Source organism: Canis lupus, chromosome 1 (assembly GCF_048164855.1).
Source record: "Canis lupus baileyi chromosome 1, mCanLup2.hap1, whole genome shotgun sequence".
Classification (NCBI taxonomy): domain Eukaryota; kingdom Metazoa; phylum Chordata; class Mammalia; order Carnivora; family Canidae; genus Canis; species Canis lupus.
In genome coordinates, this window is record NC_132838.1 from 93,028,658 (window position 1) to 93,050,032 (window position 21,375).

General features: G+C 37.5%; 1 protein-coding gene across 15 annotated transcripts in view; it reads left to right on the plus strand.

The window, feature by feature from the left end:
• LOC140640509 (uncharacterized) overlaps positions 1–21,375 on the plus strand; it is a 56,991-nt gene that overhangs the window by 3,258 nt on the left and 32,358 nt on the right. For 7 of the 15 annotated variants that reach the window (XR_012037277.1, XR_012037284.1, XR_012037290.1 and 4 more), the window contains 2 exons: positions 19,472–19,582; positions 20,662–20,734. The exons of 1 other annotated variant lie outside the window; for it this stretch is intronic. Coding sequence is in view for 4 of the 14 variants with exons in the window: in XM_072840034.1 (XP_072696135.1) it covers positions 19,472–19,582; positions 20,662–20,734 (184 nt within the window). In the remaining 10 variants the exon portion in view is untranslated. Of the gene's footprint in view, positions 1–6,501; positions 6,599–19,471; positions 20,735–21,375 lie in introns of all 15 variants that reach the window. 7 more of the 15 variants (XM_072840023.1, XM_072840042.1, XM_072840028.1 and 4 more) reach the window with 3 other exon arrangements.

The following is a 21,375-nucleotide window of genomic DNA, read 5'->3' on the forward strand; positions in this document are numbered from 1 at the left end:
GATCTGCTTTTTGGTCATTTTTCAACACAGATGCAATTTCACATATGTTGTACATATATTTCAGAAATAAATTACATGAGTCACAGAACCGACCTGGCAGTGTCTAGCATTTATCACCTGTTACAAGCAATACACACGAGGCTCAATAAGAAAAGACACCTAACCAAAAAATACTTTACATTTCCGGACAAATGCAGTAAACTGTCAATGCAATGATTATTTGTTGAGTACCTACAATGGGCCAGACATAGTTCTTGTCTGTAAAATGCTCAAAGTCGGTATCTGTGAATTTAGAATGCTGTGTCCTCTGAACTTGGATTGTTTCTGCTCTCAGTTTGGACTGACTGGCAGAGACATCATTTAACATGTTTGTATCTGCATCACTTGAAAAATATGAAGCCCCGATTATGTATGAATACATTATAAATCATTCTTAAGGGTAAATTTCCTCTTCGATATTGTCATTAGGTTATTTCCTCCTATTGATATCTGCTGCATATTCAAGAACTAATAAATTAACATTAATGCTTGTAAAAGGAAAAGCTGCCTATGAAAAGATAAAATACTGATGGGGACAGGTTTACCTCTGAAAAACTGTATGAGAGTTTTGAAAATTAACACATTGGTTTGTCACAGCTTACCACTGAATTTGTGGTGAAGCCTTGTATGAAGCAGAAACCACTCCTGTTTCAGACTTTTCATTTGATTATAATATGTGATTTTCTTTGGTTAAAGGATACCTAAAGTCATAATTCTCATATGTGAAGAGTTTCATTTCAACCAGTATTTATTGAGTACTTATGATATGCAGTGCACTGAGGAATTAGACTACTAGATTATCAATTGCCTTTACTAGATCTGAAGTTCTGAAGATAAATAAATTATCAAAAATGATAGAGGGGCACCTGGGTGGCTCAGTTGGGTCATGATCTTGGGATCCTGGGATCCAGCCCAGCATTGTCTCCCTGCTCAATGGGGAGTCTGCTTCTCCGTCTTCCTCTGCTACTTCCCCCCATATGCGCTCTTTCTCTCTCTCTCTCTCTCTCAAATAAATATTTTTAAAAAACATGATAGGGACTGGTAAAGGCCAAGGTAACTCAAAACTATACATAATTTGCCACTATTCTCTGGAGAAACCCCAAATCTACCCATCCTCACCCAAAATATATTTTGGTTTTAAAAACATAGCAACCAATTAAAAATAAAAACATTGCGATATTTTTTTCTTCTGGTGGATTGGTCTTTCCAATTGTGTTTTAAGTAATACAAACCAGATGTTTACTCAGCAATCCTGAAGTATGTCCATCCTTATAAATAAAAAGGAATTGAATTTTTACCCTGGCACAGAAAGATGATAATAGAATAGAATCCCACGTTGACTAACTTTTCTCAAGACCAAAATACACACATACAGCTTTTTCTCTTCAAAAAGGGATGCAGAATGTCAAATACAATATTTGCAACATGAAAATCAAATAATTGGAGGGGTCCTGGGTGGCTAAGTTAAGCATCCAACTCTTGATTTCAGCTCAGGTCATGATCTCAGGGTTGTGATTTTGAGCCCAGTGTGGGACTCGGTGCTCAGCATGGAGTCTACTGGAGATGGTCTCTCCCTCCCTCTGCCCCTCTCCCCACTCAATGCTCAATCAATCAATCAAATACATACATACTTTTTAAAAAATAAATATAATTGAAAACAGCCCAATGTCTATAAGAGGATGGAAAAACAAGTTGTGATACCTTCATACAATGAAATACTACTGAGTCATTAAAAGGAACTGGCTAATAATACATAAAACAACGTGGATGATAATTATCAAAAGAAGTCAAGCATAAAGAGGACATACTGTATGAATCCACTTACAAAAAATCCAAGACAGGGAAAAACGAATCTGTATTTAGTATTCCTTAGTGATGGCAAGATGATGAGATGGGATGGACTAGAACAGTGCAGTGCATAGGAGAACAATCTAAAGTGATAGAATTCTGTACTGTCCAACTTGGTAGTGACTAGCCTCATATGGCTATGAAAAATCTAATTGTCAATTAATAAAAATTAAAGTTTGAAATTCAGTTCGGCAGTCACACTGGCGACATTGCTCAAACTTTATTTTGGGGGGAGGGCAGGCAGAGGAAGAGAGAGAATCTTACACAGACTCCATACCCAGTGCAGAACCCAACAGAGATTGATCTCACAATTCTGAAATTGTGACCTGACCCAAAATCAAGAGTCAGACACTTAAGCAACTGAGGCATCCAAGTGTCCCTCACACTGGCGGCATCTTAAGTGTTCTGTAGCCACATTTGACTAGTGGCTATCAAATTGGACCATACAGCTACAGAACATTTCCCTTGCAGAATTTCTATTAGAGTGCTGTTCTAGATTTTGTGTTCAGTAGTATTTCCATGTGTAGTTACAATTGTCAAAACTGTATAAGTGCACATTATATATGCATTATATGTCAATAATACCTGCCCCCAAACCCCGGAAATCACTAATAGATGTACTTATTACCTACCCAGCTGAACCCACTTTTTCCTTAACATTTTATTTAACACTGCAGAGAAAAGGATAAGTAATAGATAGTAAAATTATCCTTGGCAAATTCTCAAAAATGTGTTAAATGTGACCATACGGTAGATAATGTTGATTTGCCGCTCAAAGAAACAAGATCTGCCACGTTACAATCCTGAATACATCTAGAAACCAAAGGAATTGCTTTTGAGGGCTTAAGTGAATGCCAAATGATTAAAGAGATTTTTTTTTCCTATTTCCCTGTTGGAATGGAAATATCTTAAAAGTGTTGGGTATCATATAATCTTATTCTGAGGTAACACTAGGAGTATTTGAGAGATTTTAATGCTAACTCTATGACCAGGTTGGGAAAGTCATATAAACTCTCTAAGTAACAATTAAGACTCGCTGCTGCTGGAGGTGCAAGAAAAGGTTTGTAAATCAAGGACTAAATGGTGAATGATCTCAATTCTAAAACTCTAGTTTTCATGGATTTTCAGACATGGCACACAGGGGAATAAACATATGTTCTTGTAAGACTTCTGTGAATTAAGAAAAATTTTTGGTGGAGTAAATACTAAATTTAATATATACTTCTACCAACATTTCTTAATTTTACAAACCATAGGTATATTTTTACAAGATAATGAATTTGAACTGTGTTAGAGATTCTTATAACTTCATCAGCAATTACTGTCACCAATGTATGCTGACAAGTATTTTATTTTTACTCAATTATTATCAAAAGTTCTTTATCAAAAATGTGACTTTATTCGATCCACTCTTTAACTAACAAAGAAATGCTTTTTAAGTTGGTTCTTTCTCTCCCTTTATTATTTTTTTTTCTCTCTTTAATGTAAGTTACAGTCTGGAAAAAAAAAAAAAAAACATCTCCCAAGTTCCTGTAGGGCCATTATTCCTATTTAAATATACTAAAAGTATCTTCCCCCTGGAACATGTCAAGTATCTCACCCTCCCCCCACCAACATCACAATACCTCATAAAGCCTACATTTAAATAGTTTTTTTAATGCTTATGCCAACAGTTAAAGCATATAACTGAATTTTTTTCACCCTTGTAAATACTTTTTACCAACTTACCTCAGCCACTAAATAAGGAAAAACTAGATCACTTATTCTAATTACATTAATGTGTCTCTTGATGCCATTTTTTGTTATTTTTTAATATTTATTTATTCATGAGAGACAGAGAGAGAGAGGCAGAGACACAGGCTCCCTGCAGGACCCCAGGATTATGCCCTAAGCCAAAGGCAGACACACTCTACCTCTGAGTCACCCAGGTGCCCCCCTTGATGCCTCTTTTCTTTTTTTAAAAAAGTTTCCTTCCTTTCTTTCTTCCTTCCTTCCTTCCTTCCTCCTTCTTTCCTTCCTTCCTTCCTTCCTTCCTTCCTTCCTTCCTTCCTTCCTTTCTTCTTTCTCTTTCTTTCTTTCTTTCTTTCTTTCTTTCTTTCTTTCTTTCTTTCTTTCTTTCTTTCTTCTTTCCTTTCTTTTTAGAGATCTTATGTATTTATTTGAAAGAGACAGAGATAGTGAGAGAGAGCACCAGTGGGGAGGAGAGGGAGAAGCAGGCTCCCAGCTGAGCAGGGAGCATCATGCCAGGCTTGCTTCCAGGACTCTGGGATCATGGCCTGAGCTGAAGGCAGACACTTCACCGACTGAGCCACCCAGGCACCCCTCAATGCTGTTTTGTTTTGTTTTAAAAAGAGAATTTATGTGCATAATATTTTTTCCAAATATTTTGTTTTGCTTAGAAACATTTTCATTTTGAGAGACAGGAAACACAAAAATATACATTGCACTGTGGAATGTTTAAAAAACTTGCCTCCAAGCACTGTTTGAAATTTTATCTAGAATTTTCTCCCATAAAAGAGATTAAAGTCATTTTTAAGACTCCTAGATCAGAGAAGTACTTACTAGAATTTGGTTTTGGACACCTCCAGCCCCACATCATACCAAACATAGTAAAATGCACTCATATACCACATAAAATATACATAACTAAGAACTGAGGTACAAACAACATAATGGTAAGTTTGTAGACATCTAATTAAGTATTTGCTTATCTTGATCTGAAGCTTTATTTTTATATTTTGACGTCAACCTTTTTTTAAGATCACCAGCATTTTCAGAGAAGCTTGAAAAATATATGACTCCTGAACATGGCCCTGAAATATAGCAGGAAAACTGAATTTAAAACAATTCATCTCTTTTTAAAAAAAAAAAAGATTTTATTTATCTATTCATGAGAGATACACAGAGAGAGAGGCAGAGACACAGGCAGAGAGAGAGAAGCAGGCTCCTTACAGGGAGCCTGATGTGAGACTCAATCCCAGGACCCCAGGATCACGCCCTGGGCCGAAGGCAGGCACCAAACTGCTGAGCCACCCAGGGATCCCCCACAATTCATCTCTTAATTTATTCTTCTTCCTATGAGAAGTGGAGGGAGTGTTAATTAACCAAAAAATATGGAAACCCACTGAGATAACAAAAATACAGTAAACTTCAAATACTGGTTTCATAAAGATGAGAAAAAACTAATGTAATTGAGAAATAGAAAAATTATTTTGAGATGACTTAAATGTATTTGAACTCAGTACCCTAACTTGCCACTACACTCTTTACTTCATTATAAAGTTACACATAAAAATCAAGACAGTTGGATTTACATTGCCAGGATACCCTATTTGTAGCTTCAAATGTGTGACACAATAATTATAGACTTCTTGTTAAATGTGATATCATTCTTCACCCACAAGAACTAACCCTTAAAGGAAGAACACCAATTTGGTTGAAGATTGATGAAAGACAAGAAATATGAATGTGAATAATTTAAAACTATATATAAAAATCTGACAAGGGATTTTTCATAAGGCTAAACATGCCTATTTTTGAAAGTGAATAATTTTTTTAAGATTAAATTCTTCCTGAAATTAAATCAAAAAGATAAAAAGTAAAATTGCATAAAATAACCATGTCATTTTCTTTCAAGTCAGTACTGATTCAGTGACCCAATGATGTAATACAAAGCACTGTGTTTCTGGAAAAGCCAGAAAATACATCAGCTTCTAAGGAACCAGCTATAGAGATGCCAGAACTGAATGATGCATAAATAAACAGATCTGAAATGGAGCTTTATCTGAGTAGACATTCACACTGCTGAGGCAGACTCCGTTTCTCTGTAAACTAGGAAAGTATCCCAATAAAAATTCTCATAAGAATGTTTTTAAGTCAACTTAGTTGTATAATCAAAACATTATTGCTTATTAGCATTTCCTGAAAAAAAAATCACACTACTATATTGGGCAACCATCTCTGAGAAAGAAACATCCTAAAAGTGTATTGTAGACCTCAAAGGATACAATACTTACCAGGCAGAAACAGGCAAGGTAGGCTGGGAGTTCTAACACTTTTGGAAAAGAAGTCAATGCAAACTCAACCCTGCAAACACTCTTAATCTGATGCCAACAAAAATGAATCAATATACAGGTGAGAGAAGGAAAAAAATGGAACCAGAAAATATGAACTTAGGATTTTTTTTAAGTATTATGGCTTGTGAGTTGATTTGCTCTGCTTGCCTTTTTTCATTGTGGAGAATGGACCAAGAAGAAACTATGAGGGAGGTCATAGTTTTAGAGGTAAATTGTAGTTAAGGCTTGCATTAATGCTGTAACTAAGAATAATGGGAGATAGCTTCTGACAACTGGTAGAAGGGAAAAACTGACAATATATGAAAGTTACTGAGCATGAAAAATACTCAGTTCCCAAGTACTTATTGATGGTATCCTATGTATGCTTCAGGGATTACCCCAGGCACTTTGGGGGGGCAGGGGGTGCCAAACAGAGCAGATAGGGAATGAAGAAGTAAGCAAGATACCAAAAACTAAAGTCAATGTTCCTCTTGGTACTAGGTATCTTTTATTCCTCCAGATTCATTCATTCTCTACTCTTCTTTATCCTCCTTTCTAGAAGGCTGACCTTCATAGACCACCTCATTGGATTCCATGCTTTCTGGTTTCCACGAGTGGGTACCAATGGCCAGAGATTAGAATCAGGGAGGAGGACGGTAAGGTCTTGATATTATTACCCTGCTTCCCTCCCTACAATGTTGCTTCAAAATAGCTGCATCCCTCTACTGAAGATTCTGATAAAGCCTTCTTCCCCTTGTACCTTTGGGTTTAGGGGTGAAAACAGCCTGAGTGGTCTCTAGGTTGATGCATAATCTGGTTGGCCCCCCTACACCCACCAAGCCCTCTGTACTTCAAATCTCTTCAAAGTTGCCCTCTTTCTTGTGTGTGATCTATTTTCTCCTGGGACTTTCATGCCACGAAATGAGATCACAGCTATGTATTCCTCTGTGAGGGCCACCATAACACACAGACTGATTGCCTGTAACAGAAACTTATTTTCTCAAAATTCTGGAGGTTAGAAGTTCAAGCTCGAGGTGTCAGCAGGATTGGTTTCTTCTGAGGCCTCTCCTTGGCTTGTAGATGGTGGCCACCTCCTCCTTGTGTCCTCATGGAGTCTTCCTTCTGTGTGTGTTTATGTCCTAAACCTGTCTTTATAGGGACACCAGTCGTATCGGATTAGGGCTTGCCCAAATGAACTCATTTTAATGAAAGAGCCTGTCCCCAAATACAGCATTCTGAGGTACTAGGAGTCAGGAGTTCAAATATTGAAATGCAAGGTGGGGGAAGATAATTAATTCACTATGTAACAGACTCGTTGAAAAAGAAAGACAAGGAATAAATTAGAAAATAATCTCAAGATTATGAGTGTAGCATAAATATAAGAAAAGGACAGTATTACACTTACTCTGAGCAGAACATTAGAAAGGTGAAAAGAGAATGGGAAAATGCAAATTTCAATGGCCCATTCAGGTAGAGACACCCATAGAGAAACCACACAAGCTGGAAGAACTCTGGTCTGGAGACTGAGCTGGGAGCTTTCTGGTTAACAAAGTAATAATCATTGCTAGCATTTATGAAGCACCGGACAGACTGTTAGTTATCTTTTCCCCTTCCCCTATCCTAACAAAAATTCTGTTTTTGCTGGACGCTTTCCATAAAATGACCTTTCAGACCTCCTTTTCCAGCCTCACTTGAAGCTAGATGAGGACTCGTTCTGGTCAGTGGGATGTAAGCAGAACTGTTCCTAGGACCCTTTCTAAGAAATCTTTACCTTGCTTTGCTTTGCTTCTTTTTCCTTTCATCCCCTTTTCCATCCTGCTGCTCAGGTCCCCTAGTTTAGGGGGCCACAAATTTGGACCAAGCCAAGCACCTAACCATAACAGAATGGGAAACTAAGTCCCTACTGATTGTGAGACCACTATACTGCCCTGTATTATCTGTGTTTCACAGGAGGAAAAAAAAATCACAGCCACCTTGTTTTCAGTCTCCCAGTTGAAATGAATCCTAATTAATACGAGCATCTTCCAGGTGCTAGGTACTATTCTCAGCTTTTAACATGTATTATTTTAATTAATCCTGTTAACAATTCTTTATGTAGGTACTATGATTATCCTCCATAAGGAAACAGACAGAGATTACATACTTTTCCCTAAACAACACAGTTGTAGAGTTCAGGGTTTAAATCAGACTAAGAATCTGGTCACTTGTGTTGAGCCGTCTTCTCTAGACTGGTCTTCCACCCAACAGTCCCGTTGATGGGTAACATGGTTATTTTTGAAAACTATAGCCTAAAAGAAGAGAATCGTATTTGATTTTACAACAGTGCTACAAGGTCTTTCAAAGGAGGGAGAGCAAATGAAATGCAACACTTTGGCAAAGTTTTGTGCACACATCTATAATCTTATTTTCACTGCTTAATTTAGCCTCAACTCTGCCACCATTTTGTTGACCCAAATCGTGCCTCTTTCTAAACTTAATTTAAAAAAAAAAAAAAAAAAAAAAACTTTACTTTGGCCTCTCATAAAGCTCTATAAGTCTAAGATGCATTTGCTTTGTAGTTATCGGGCTGTGATCAGCCCCATAGGGCAAGAAGGTGTTTCAGATCTGTGCCACAAAAGGAGCTTCCCCTTGGCCATATTCCGCTGGAGCCCTTTCCAGAACCCCAGCTGGGATAATCTTTGGTGCGATCCAGGGGCAACTTCTGCACTTAATTGTCAGATTCCTCTTGAGAAAGACTCAGCTCTCAGCCAGGAGTCAATCCTTATGGTGACAGCCTCTGTTGCACTCCCTGTAGCAGCAGGAGAGCTCTAAGAGTGTTACTGGGCTTTGTTAACCTCGCTCTTAGAGAAACTGGAGAAAAAAGGATTTTAAGGGCATCTTGATTTTTTTTAATGTTTGGAAAGAGAAAAAAACTGGACCAGTGGAGATTGTTCTATTCCCTTCCCATCTGGCCACATAAAAGGCTTCAGAAAGGCCATTGGATCTACTCAGAGGATATTAACACACTGTAATTCCATAAAGAAATAATGCAATAAATAAGAGAACCATTTATCCACTTGCAGTAAGAAGTTCTGAAGGCAGAACACAGAAGGCAAAGGACCTATGATGTCTCTTACACAATTTGCTTTCAGGCTATAGATAGTACTGATCCTCAAGAATAGCTTTATTAGGACGGGATTTTGAAATGAATCTACCCCTGTACCTACTGCGGTTTTTAATTTCTCCTCCTTCTAACCAATTTTTCCAGCTAACAGAGACATTTATAAGGTACATTCATACTCAGTATTATGCCATCTTAGGGCAGAAATAAATGCATGTTCCTTTTCTAAAACAGCTTTATTGAGGTATAATTCACATAGAATAAAATTCAACCATATTAAGCATACAATTAGGTACATTTTAGCAACACATGCAGTCATTTGACCACGATCATAATCAAGCTATTGAACGTTTCTATCACCATCAAAAGTTCCCTTGTGGTTCTTTGCAATCAATCTTCTCTCACCCCCTATACCGAACCCCAGGAAAACCTTTGATCTGCTGTCACTATATTTTCCCTTTGCTAGAATGAATATCATATAAATGGAAACATACAATATTTAAAGTTTTGGAGTTCTTTTTTTTTCTTTTTGGTCTGGCTTCTTTTACTTGTCAGGATATTTCTGAGATTCATCCATGTTTTGTGTGTATCAGTAATTCATTTATTTTTACTGCTGAGTAGTGTTCTATTGTATGGACATATTTACAATTCATTTTCTGATTTTTGTCATTATGAATAATGCTTCTATGAGTGTATATAAGTGTTCTTGCGGACAGATGTTTTCCTTTCACTCCAGTAGATACCTAGAAGTGAAATTTCTGTGTCATGATAAGTGTATGTTTTTACTTTATAAGAAATTGCTGGAATGCTTTCCAGAGTGCCTTTATCATTTTGTATGCACAGCAGCAATGTGTGAAGGTTCTAGTTGCTCCGCACCCTTACCAACCCTTTTAGCAAGGATTAAAATATCTTTTCAATTTGAGTTATTCTAATGGATATGTAGTAATAATTTCATTGTGGTTTTAATTTGTTTTTCCCTAGTGACTACTCGTGTTGAGCATCTTTGCATGTGCTTACTGCCTATCTGTGTATCCTCTTTGTAAAAGACTGTTGATGTTTTGTCTACTTTTGAGTTGCTTCTTTTCTTACTGAGTTATAAGAGTTCTTAACACAGTTTAGATGTAAGATATATATATATATATATATATATATATATATATATATATATATATATCAAGTATTTCTCCCAGGGCATGAAAAATTGGAGTTAGGGAGAAAAAAAGGATGAAGAAAGAGAAAATAGGGTAAAATTTTCATCTTTCATTGTAGAATATCAATAGATGCTATTTAAATTTGAACTACCAGAGGAACTAAAGATAAAAGTTGTTAACAGTGTTTTTTTCCAGGGGTGCCTGGGTGGCTCAGCCGGTTAAGCATCTGCCTTGGGCTCAGGTCATGATTTCAGGGACCTGGAATGGAGTCTCATCGGGCTTCCTGCTCAGTGGGGAGTCTGCTTCTCCCTCACCCTTAGCTCCTGCTCCTGCTCACCCTCTCTCTCTCACTCTCTCTCTCATGTGCTCTGTCTCAAATTTCGAATTAGTTTTTGTATAGGATGTGAGATAAGGGTGGAGATTCACAACTTTTGTTTCTTTTTAAGAGTTATTTATTTATTTTAGAGAGAGAACAATCAGGAGAGGCAGAGGGAGAGGAAGAGATTCCCAGGCAGACTCCGAGCCAGATTTTATTTATTTTTCAAATTTACATTACACTTTTACATTGTCTAGATTTATGCCTATTTTTTTCTCCCATTGTTTGATTGTATAGTGGGGCAAGTAAGCTGAATAAACATCCTTAAACACCTAAAAAACTCTGGATAAAGTATTTTAAAACAGCTTATTAAATGCATTGCTGAGCTGGCCAGAAAGTAAGGGAAATTCTTAGACTGAGGAAAGAACAAAAGCCCCAGTCAAAAAGAAGTAAACCAATGTTGAAAAGAGAAACCTACCATTCCTTAGTAAGCTAGAATTTCAATTTAATGGCCACTTGGAGACTGGAGACAAAGCCTCGGACCTCATGAGATGAGAATTATAATCTGAAACCCCTCCGTGAAACCAAGACCTCAAGGCTACACCCTCAATGAAAATGTGAATTAGGTAGAAGAAAACAAACAGAGAGAGGACAAAGAAGACATAGAGGGCCAGGGGTCTTGGACAAAAGAAATTATCATATAAAATCTTTTGTGGTGTCAAGTAAAATCTTCATTTTTATTTATGTAATCATTATTTTCAGTGATTATTGATGAGTATGGTTTCATTTTAATATTTTATATACTTTTCAGCTCATCTTAGTCTCTGAATCCTTTTTCCCTGTGGTTATTGGATAGTGATGAATTTATGAACAAAAGAAGGAAGAGTAGCTCCCCTCACTCTTAGCCCTAACCATCTGCTAATCCAGAGAAAACCAATGTACGATAAATATCATTGGATATCTTGGACTTAAGGCTGATGAAAATGAATTTGAATTTAGTTAGGATGTTTTTGTGTTTGCTAATGTAATTTGTATCCCACTGTTTAAATTTTTTTTTTCTAGATTCAAATCTGAAATTTTTTAAAAGGTTTTATTTATTGATTTGAGAGAGAGAGAGAACATGAGAAAACAAGGGGTGGAGAGGGGGAAGTAGACTCCCTGCCCAGCAGGGAGCCTGATGTGGGGCTTAATCTCAGGACCCCAGGATCATGACCTGAGCCAAAGGCAGATGCTTAACCAGCTGAGCCACCCAGGCACTCCACAAATCTGAAATTTTAAGACTTAGAAAAATATTGTAAAACTTTGTGTTTCCTCAAAAAAAATTTTAAAACTCACTTCATATACTTTTATTTGTATGAAAAAAGGGAGAACACAGTTAAGTACCACTTTGACGATTAGCAATAGTGAGTTTGTCAAAACCTAGAAAGGTTGTAGAAATAAAATACAAAAAAAGAAAATTAGAAATATAATTTTTTTAAAAAGCCACAAAACTCAATACTTTGCTCCTTAGAAATGTTGTTCCTTAATGTTCATAGTTTAGAATCCTTTTAATTTTATAATTCCCCACAAACTGATGTATTGGTCTTATTAATTTCTTCCACAGAGTATATAAAAAGGCTCTTGATTTCTAATTTCTGTTTGTGCTGTAGCATTTTTCCTTCATGGGTCTGGAACTTAATGAATTGTAAGTGGGTTTTTAAATGTACTTGGAAGCTATATAATTGGAGTTTTTTTTTTCTGCCTTTTCCAGTTCTGAAGCCTGCAGATGGTCACTTTTAAAGGAAGAAGAGTCCTTATCCTCCTCATCCTAACACACCTTCCTTTTCACATTAATGGGATACTAGTGTCAGACCACCCTAAACTTCCCCCCAGTGACCTCCAAAATGATTGAAAATCTCTTGCACTTCCTATTAAGAAAGTTGAAAAAAAAAAAAAAAAAAAAGAAAAGAAAGTTGCATATTATTTGGGCAACTTTCTCCTGGCAATAGCATCCCAAGAGTTTACCCAACTTACCTTGAATTTGGGTTATAGAACTAGCTTTATTACAGTGTTGTTTTGAAGAAATCACTTTATTTCTCTGAGCTTCAGTGTTTGATCTATAATGATCTATAAAGGATTAGCAAGTTTTAAATTTCAAGGAATGTTCTACTCTAAAGCAGGGGAAGCAACAGGCAGAGGGAAAGGGAGAAGCAGGCTCCCCAAGAGCAGGGAGCACAATATGGCACTTGATCCCAGCACCCTGGCAGACCCCTTAACTGGCTGGGCCACCAGGCGCCTCAGTTAAAAAAAAAAAAATCAATGCAGCATATAATTTGCAATGTTTTATGCCTATGTTCACAACATGATTTTACCCTAAGTGACACTAAAACAATGCAGTAGAGAGAAGAGATGCTTTCCAATGGGTTTTGCTGTATTATTTTGGATAATAATGATAGCTAATATTTACTGGGGATTCTCCTTTTGCCATAACTGAGCTGTGTATTCATTCCTCCTCACAACAACCCTAAGAGATAGGTACTATTATATTTACTATTTTTGATTATTGAGAAAATGAGGCATGGAGAGCTTAAATAATTTTTCCTAGGTCATAATTTCTCCAGTGTTACAGAGACAGAATACACACCCTGCCAAGGACCTACATTCACCATGCTGCCCCTCCAGGATACTGATGATCGTATAAGTTGACTAAACACAAATAATTTTTTTCCCAAATAAATGAGTAGGCCCTCCTAAATTAATGATGAATCCAGATTTTTCAAAAATGCTTTAAAAGAAATGCCTATTAATATAGCAAAAGGTAAAGAATATGATTGCTGAAACATTGGTCTGATTCAATCAGTCACTCTAATGATAATAAGGTGCTCCAGGATTCCATCATACATCTCTAACCACCAGACACAAATTTTTAGAACAGAACAATTACTTGTTTGTAATAGTATATACCTCACCTGAAAACAAGAATCATCATCTTTGTAAAGCACGTCCCTTTCCATACGTTCATTTAAAAATCTGAATATTCAAGGAGCCCAGACTTCTCTGCTAATAAGCATCTCTACTTAGAGTCCCACAAATGCTTTCAACTCAAAATATCCAACATCTGACCTTATTATTTTTATCCTCAAGTTTAATTTTTTATCCTGTATTCTTTTCTTGATGAATGGCAACACCACCCTTCCAGTTGCCTGAACTAGAAATCTGGTAGTCATCTTAGATTCCTATTACTTACCTCCTATAGCCAGTGAGTCACAGAGTCCATTCAGAACATTGTTTCCTTCACCCTTTATCTCTTTATACTCTCTGTTTTTCCTTCTTCCCCACTGCCATTGTCTTAGAACAGTATCATCTCCCTGGGATTACTTGAACAGACTCTCCCAATGGATTTTCTTTTATCTGATGTAGAAGCTGCTACTGAATGATCTTTTTAAAAATATTTTATTTATTTATCTGAGAGAGAGAGAGAGAGAGAGAGAGAGAGAGAGAGCATGAGCCCAGGGAGGGGCAGAGGGACAAGCAGACTCCTGATACAGGACTTGATTTCAGGACTTTGAGATCATGACCTGAGCCAAAGTCAGAGGCTTAATTGACCAAGCCACCCAGGTGCCCCTAGAATGATCTTAAAATAGACATCTGATTATATCTTTCCTCTATGTAAACTTCTTCAGTGGTTCTTCAGAGTTTTTAGGGTATTATGCAGATTCCTAAGTGGAACACACAATGCTCATTATGATTTGGCATGGGCCTATCTCTCTAGAAAATGGGCCAGTCTTCCCCGCTGTCTGGTGGTATAGGATCAGTGACAGGCTAAGCTAGAGAGTACCCAGGAGGGTGATGGGAGTTCAGTGGTGAAGTGTATCTCAGATGTGGTTATAGTTCCTGAAGCCAGTGGGAAAATACCAAGAGCTGTGTCCTCTGGAGCACTCGATGAGGTCTGCAGGAACAATCCAAACCTGAGGGTTAGATGAAGAGCAGAAACCAAACCAACCAGTGCTGGAAGGATCTTTCCGAAGGAATTCCAGAGGTGGATCACAAATATTTGTAGCAAGCCTTTTATGTTATATTCACATGCCAACTGTGAGGACATCCATTCTATTCAAGTAGAATAGGTACAAACCATTTGTTTTTATCCAGGAATGTTACTGTTTTGTGTGCTTGTGTCTATATCCCAGGTCATGGTTTCTCCCTGAGAGGCTGTCTTCCACTGCCCTGTTCTTAAACTCCTACTACTCATTTACGAAGGCCTGTCAAGCATCACCTCTTCTGTCAATAGTAATAGCCAACATAAGTTGAGCATTTGCCATCCAGAGGCACTATGCTTTAATATATAATCTCACTTAAACCTCCTTAACAAAGGGGCTTCTATTTTCTTAATTTTTTCAGATTAAGGAACTGATGTTTAGAGGGATGATCCAATGTGCACAAGGTCATACAACAATCACATTCATTATACAGTAGGGAATTAAACCCAGCCAGTCTGACTCTAGAGTTTCAGCTTGTCAACCACCATTGGTCTTCACCAATTCCCCAGACTGATTTGTGATGCCTCTTCATGTGCATGTATATTTACACTGTCATGGCCTTACTCCTTTCTAATATCATCTTTTATTTATCTGTGTCTCATAGTGGTTGAAAAGCTCCAAAAAAATCAAGGGTCAAATACCTATGACAAAAGTAGAATTTCAATAGGCATTCGTTTAATTAATTAATCTTTACTGTCCATTAAATCACTAGAGAGCTTAATTAAGGACATGGGGTATTGAGCCAAAAAAAAATTCATGTCAACTAAATCTGGACTGTTGTGCTATTCTTTTGTCCTTTGAGGATATTTCTTTAATAAAAATCTGGAGTCAGTCATCTAGAATGAGAATATTCTCACACTTAGAATTAGATATGGATAAAATATCATTTTTCTTTGTCTTTATACTTTATGCAATTAACTATGTTTGCTTCAGGTAATCACTATCACTATCATACCACAGATTTCAAGGTAATTGCTCATATATAGTATAGTTAAGTCAGATGTTTTTCCTAACTCATTCTTATTTTGTATCCAGCTTGACCTTCGTGAACTATTATGTCTTATCCTTCTTCTAACTTTTGTGTTTTGGGGTTTCAGTGGAATCTAACGGTTGACCCCTTTGACTTTAATTCCTGAGTGACTGTATCAGACTCAGAATACCCATGGTTTGATCAAAGATGTTTTCAACTAATTGTTTCAAATTGTAAGTTTTAGGATTTTTATTTTAGCCAGAAGTAAGTACTTCTCAGGCTTCTAAGGGAAGGAAAAAATGGAGGGGGGAAAAACCTAAAAATACCTGGGAAGGATATACATTGTCCAGTTCCAACCAGGCTTGAGAAAATTAGTCATTAGTCTTATTCAGACAGGTGCCCCGAGCCCCAGAGGAATGGAGTAAGAAGCATATCTACATGCAAGAAAGCAGCTTGGAAGCACTTCCACACCCTGCCTGTTTTTCCACTGACACCTCAAGGGACAGCAAAGTGATTTTACTATGCTTAAAAATGGTCAGAAGGAGCATGAAGAAATTTTATCTCATTTGTTTCCAGATTTAATCCCACCCAGATCAGTCAGTATTTTTTTTCCTTTTTAAATATGAAGAACAGGGCATGCAGACTGACAAAATCTGCACTCACCCAAACAACTTTGCAGTGGAAAAACAAAGCAGAGAAATGGCTTAACCTTTTTGCGAGCTCATTACAGCGCTTCTATTAGAAGAAGGGAGAGGAAGACACTATAAGCTGTTCAGTCAAGGCCATAGATTTCACTAGGACACCTTGGTAGGTTCCAACGTGTGAAGGTAGGTAAACTTTTTTTACCTGCAAGAATAGAGGGCAGCCTTGGAGCTCCTGCCTTTGTCTCCAGCACTTTCCATCAGAGCAACTGCTCCATGGCCCATCGCTATCCCCCATAGCCTCCAGCACACAGGGTTAAGTCTCCAAATCTTTTCCTCATCTGCATGATATAGCCAGACACTGAGCCCTTGGAATATGTGTGCAAGATGGCTGAGGTGTAAATTGAAAGAGCCTTGGTTGAGCAAGAAATAGTCATATATTGTGTCAAAATCCTGAGATGTTATAGTTTGCCTGATGCAGCAACTAGCTTTACCCTACCTAACTAGGCTTCCCCAGAATTTCAATGGGTCTACAAACCTAGAGGAAGAGTTTTCTTAGATCTTTTCATTTTCAATTTGCTTTTCTTCAATCTTTTAAAAAGATTTATTTATTTGAGGGAGAGAGAGTATAAGTAAGAATGGGGTGGAGGGCAGAGGAAGAGAGAATCTCAGGCTGATTCCCAGCCGAGCAGGAACCCCAACATGGGGCTCCATCCCAGGACCTTGAGATTTTGACCTGAGCTGAAATCAAGTTGGCTGCTTGATTGAGCCACTCAAGTACCCCTCCTTCAATTTTTAATAACAAATTTTTTGAATTTCTCAGTCTTGACTCTGTTTCCTGATATTAAAGGAAGGACCACAGGTCAACTTTGGGCCAGACTGTTAAGGAGGAACAGTTCATGTCTGAGACTAGATTTTTGGTGGTAGCAGCATTAATTAGTGACTGACATTAGTGAAAAAACAAATCTAGACAGAGCAGGACCATGTAGTCCAGTTCTCTGTTCCAAAGGGCTCTCACTGAGTTCCTACTCTGGAACTCTAGCTTTTATTTTATGTGGGGTTTTTTTTTTTTAGGTTTTATTTTTATTTGGGAATATTGTATTTTTTCCCACCAAGATCTTATCAGATATCCCCCTATGCATATTTTAAAATATAAATGGCTACTATTATAGTAATTTTATAGTAGCAAAAAAAGTTTTCTTTTTTTAAAGATTTTATTTATTTATTTATTTGTTTATTTATTTATTTATGAGAGACACAGAGAGAGAGAGAGAGAGAGGCAGAGACATAGGAAGAGGGAGACGCAGACTTCCTGAGGGAGCCCGATGCGGGACTCAATCCCAGGACCCCAGGATCATGACCCCAACCAAAGAGAGACGCTCAACCACTGAGCCTCCCAGGTGCCCCCAAAATGTGTTTTCTTAAATGAATTTAATTTCCATTAAAATATCATTTACAATTTTATGCACATAGTTCAAAGTTAAAATCAGATGTACTACGCATTGGTGGATACAAACTGACCTTACTGCTATCTGTATGATCAGCTGCTATCAAAATTCAGCAATAAGAATCAGTGAGATAGACAAATACATTTGAGAAATGACTCTTTTTATGGTAAACAATATGAGATTGGTAAAAATAAGTGAAATGTGTAGATGAAAATCAACTTTCACACTCAAAATTATTATGGAAACATAAAGAAAGCCAGGAGAGAACACATTTCCACAAATAAATTTTCATCTTGCAAAAAAACCAAAAACAAATGAAAAACTATAGAAAAAAATCTGTCTTCAAATTAAGATGTTTCATATGTTAAGGTGGTTCCAAAATACAGTCAGTCCATCAAACCCATGTTGTTACAGGAGGAGACACATGTAGGCAGAATCACAGAAAAGTTACTTCCTTAAATATCATAACAGGAGATTCCTTTAAAAGCTCAGATTGCTTACGAATTAGAAAAAACAAGTTCCTGCCTTTCTGAAGAATTTTTGGACTTTGGGTACTGCAATCTCCCAACAGCACTAAGCACTGTCTCAAAATATTTCATTAAAATAGTGCAAACTCTTTTGTTACAGCATCTGCAGAAAGTCCCCTTTTTACCACTTCTAAAATTTACAGTTCAAACAATTAAAAAATATACAATTGATATTCTCTGAAGCATTGAAGCGGTAAGAAAGGAAGTATTTTCCAATGAATTTTACAATGCACCTGAATGGAATTAGCAGATCATTTTAAAGCTTAAATCATATTCATATGGCTTTTCAGAGGACCCTAAAAGCAGAACCAACTTAGAAATCCAGGGACATTCATATCTACACAGATTTACGGTTAAACAGTAATTGTTCCTTTGTCTTTTATAAATCACTAACAAGAATAATACTGTTAATTAATGGTGAATCATGCTCCAGTGATCTATTCATATTCTCTGGCATGTTGCTCTGGAGGTGGTAAGCAGCAAAGTGTTGATAACTGTATTGACTCAACTTGGAAGGAGATTAAGAATCTCAGTATGACAACTAACGTGTATTTTTCTTGTTATAGAAACATTTCACTCTTCTCCTCAAAATCTGCAGTGGCTTACTTGGTCTTTTAATATAGCAGGGCAGTCCGGGTGGCTCAGCGGTTTAGCGCCGCCTTCAGTCCAGGGCCTGATCCTGGAGACCCAGGATCAAGTCCCATGTTGGGCTCCCTGCATGGAGCCTGCTTCTCCTTCTGCCTGTGTCTCTGTCTCTCTCTCTCTCTCTCTCAGTCTCTCATGAATAAATAAATAAAATCTTAAAAAAAATAATATAGCAGCTCAACTCCTCTGCCTCGCCGTAAGGCCCATTGTCAATTCACACCTTACGCCCCTCATCTTTCATGCTCAGATTCATTCTCTCTCTCTCTCTCTCTCTCTCTATCCCCTCCCTACATGTGGGGTTTTTGTTTTTTTTTTTTTTTTGGTGTGGTTTTTTTTTGCATCACTAAAGGTGTTCCATTTTTTCCTTCCATCCATGCCCACTCTGTCCTCTGAATTTGACTCAAACAGGAATTGCAGTTCTTGCATGGGAGGAAGATGCTAGCCAGAAGTAGTAGAAAGACCTTTCTTTATGTTTCACCTGGAAACCTTTTATGATGTTTGTGGAGGATGATGCTAGTTGACTTCCCCGGATCCATTCCACCTTCACCCTTAATAGCAGGATTCCAATTTGGTCCGGATGACAGTGTGCTTTTCTAAATATACTTCTCCAGGCTCCTTTGCTCTTAAGCGGACCATGTGACACAACTCCGGACAGTGAGACAGAAGTTAAGGGTTTCATGGAAAGCTGTCTTTTTTTTTTTTTTTTTAAATTAAGGAACTCCTTTCTGCTTTCATGACAACACTGAGGACAAAGATCTATGTACTAAGGATGGTGGAACAGGAAAATGAAAAACGCTTGGGCCCCCAGTGCTACCACAGAGCTGCAGTGAGTAGCCTTGTTCTACCTACCTGCCCCTCCCCAGTCTTCTGTGTGAATCAGATCAACCTCTCTCTACACCATTTGTGAGGTCTTCCTGCTATTGTAGACAAATACATTCCTGACTCACAACTCTGGGACTTTTTTCAACTGTAATAATGTATTACTTTTACAATAATAAGATAATAATTGTTTTAAATAAAAACGAGGTGTGCAAGAGCCCAAGTTCTGGATCAAGGAGGGGGCTAAGTTAGAATCCAGATTTTCTGCATACTAATCGTCTGACTTTTGACAACTTAACTATTTCCAAGTCTCAATTTCCTTACCAATTTTCTATCAATAACAAAAATAATAGTGATGATAGCATCTAGCATAGCCTACATGGGTTGTTGTAAGGCACATAGTGAGCACATGGTAAAGTATAGCTATTAATATCACTACTAGGTACCCCAACACACACTGCCCCTCCCATCCTCTGCTGTTTGTTCCTAAAACATGAATGACATACACCAAAGAGCACTGGAGGTCAAAAGAATTGGTTTCTGATCCTCTACCACCAGTTTGTGTGACTTTTGGAAATATATTATTTGTCTTGGCATTAAAGTTTGAATCTGGAATATACATGGGACAAGATTGTGGATAGGTCATTCTTGACTTTAAAATTTTATAATTATTAAAAAACCAAAGAACTGATTATCAAAAAATCAGATTATTGCTTTCTTCCAGGGGCAGGAAGATAGCTATGATCAAGGAGAGGCACATGAGGTAGAAGTGGGGACTTTGACAAGGGTGGAAATATTTATTTATCCAGTTGGTGGCTACATAGTAGTTTGCTTTATAATTATTCATCAAACTGTACTTATATGCCTTAATGTACTTTTTTGTACATATCTTATATCTCACAAGTGTTAGAAAATCAAAGTTTATGATTGTGTTTAGAGGTATACTATTTGCTCCTGCCCTATGTTACAAATATTTTGTTCTACTTGTATATTTAGGAATAAGATTTGCAATATACTTTCTTATACAGCTTCCTTATTGATAGGATGTTTCCTTTCATTGTTGCCTTGCACCTTTGTCTCCTGTAGGAAGAGAGAAGGGAGCAGATATCTCCCCAGGAAGGAGGAAGGCATAAGGTTAAGTTTCTGAAAGCCAGTAGGGGTAAGTAAGAGATAGTCCTTCAGGTTTCTGGAGATAGGACTGGAAAAGGCAGATCAGGCATAGTGGTTGTTACCTTCAAGACTGAAGCCTGGGAAAGGGGTGGTATGAATAAAAAAATATATGCTAAAGGGGGCCCCAATGGAAGTTTGTTCCATGCCTTTTTAAAATAAAAGTTAATTTTATTTTTAAAATTTTAATTAATTAATTAATTAATTTACTTACTACTTACTTATTCATGAGAGAGACAGAAAGAGAGAAAGAGAGAGGCAGAGCCCTAGGCAGAGGGAGAAGCGGGCTCCATGCAGGGAGCCGTATCTGGGACTCTATCACGGGATCACACCCTGAGCCAAAGGCAGATGCTCAACGGCTGAGCCACCCAGGCGTCCTAAAAGTTAATAGGTTTAGGGTTTTTTTTAACTATTTTTTAAAATTTATTTATTTATGATAGTCACACACACAGAGAGAGAGAGAGAGAGGCAGAGACACAGGCAGAGGGAGAAGCAGGCTCCATGCACCGGGAGCCCGACATGGGATTCGATCCCGGGTCTCCAGGATCGCGCCCTGGGCCAAAGGCAGGCGCCAAACTGCTGTGCCACCCAGGGATCCCAGTTAATAGGTTTTAAAGCAGTTTTAGGTTTATA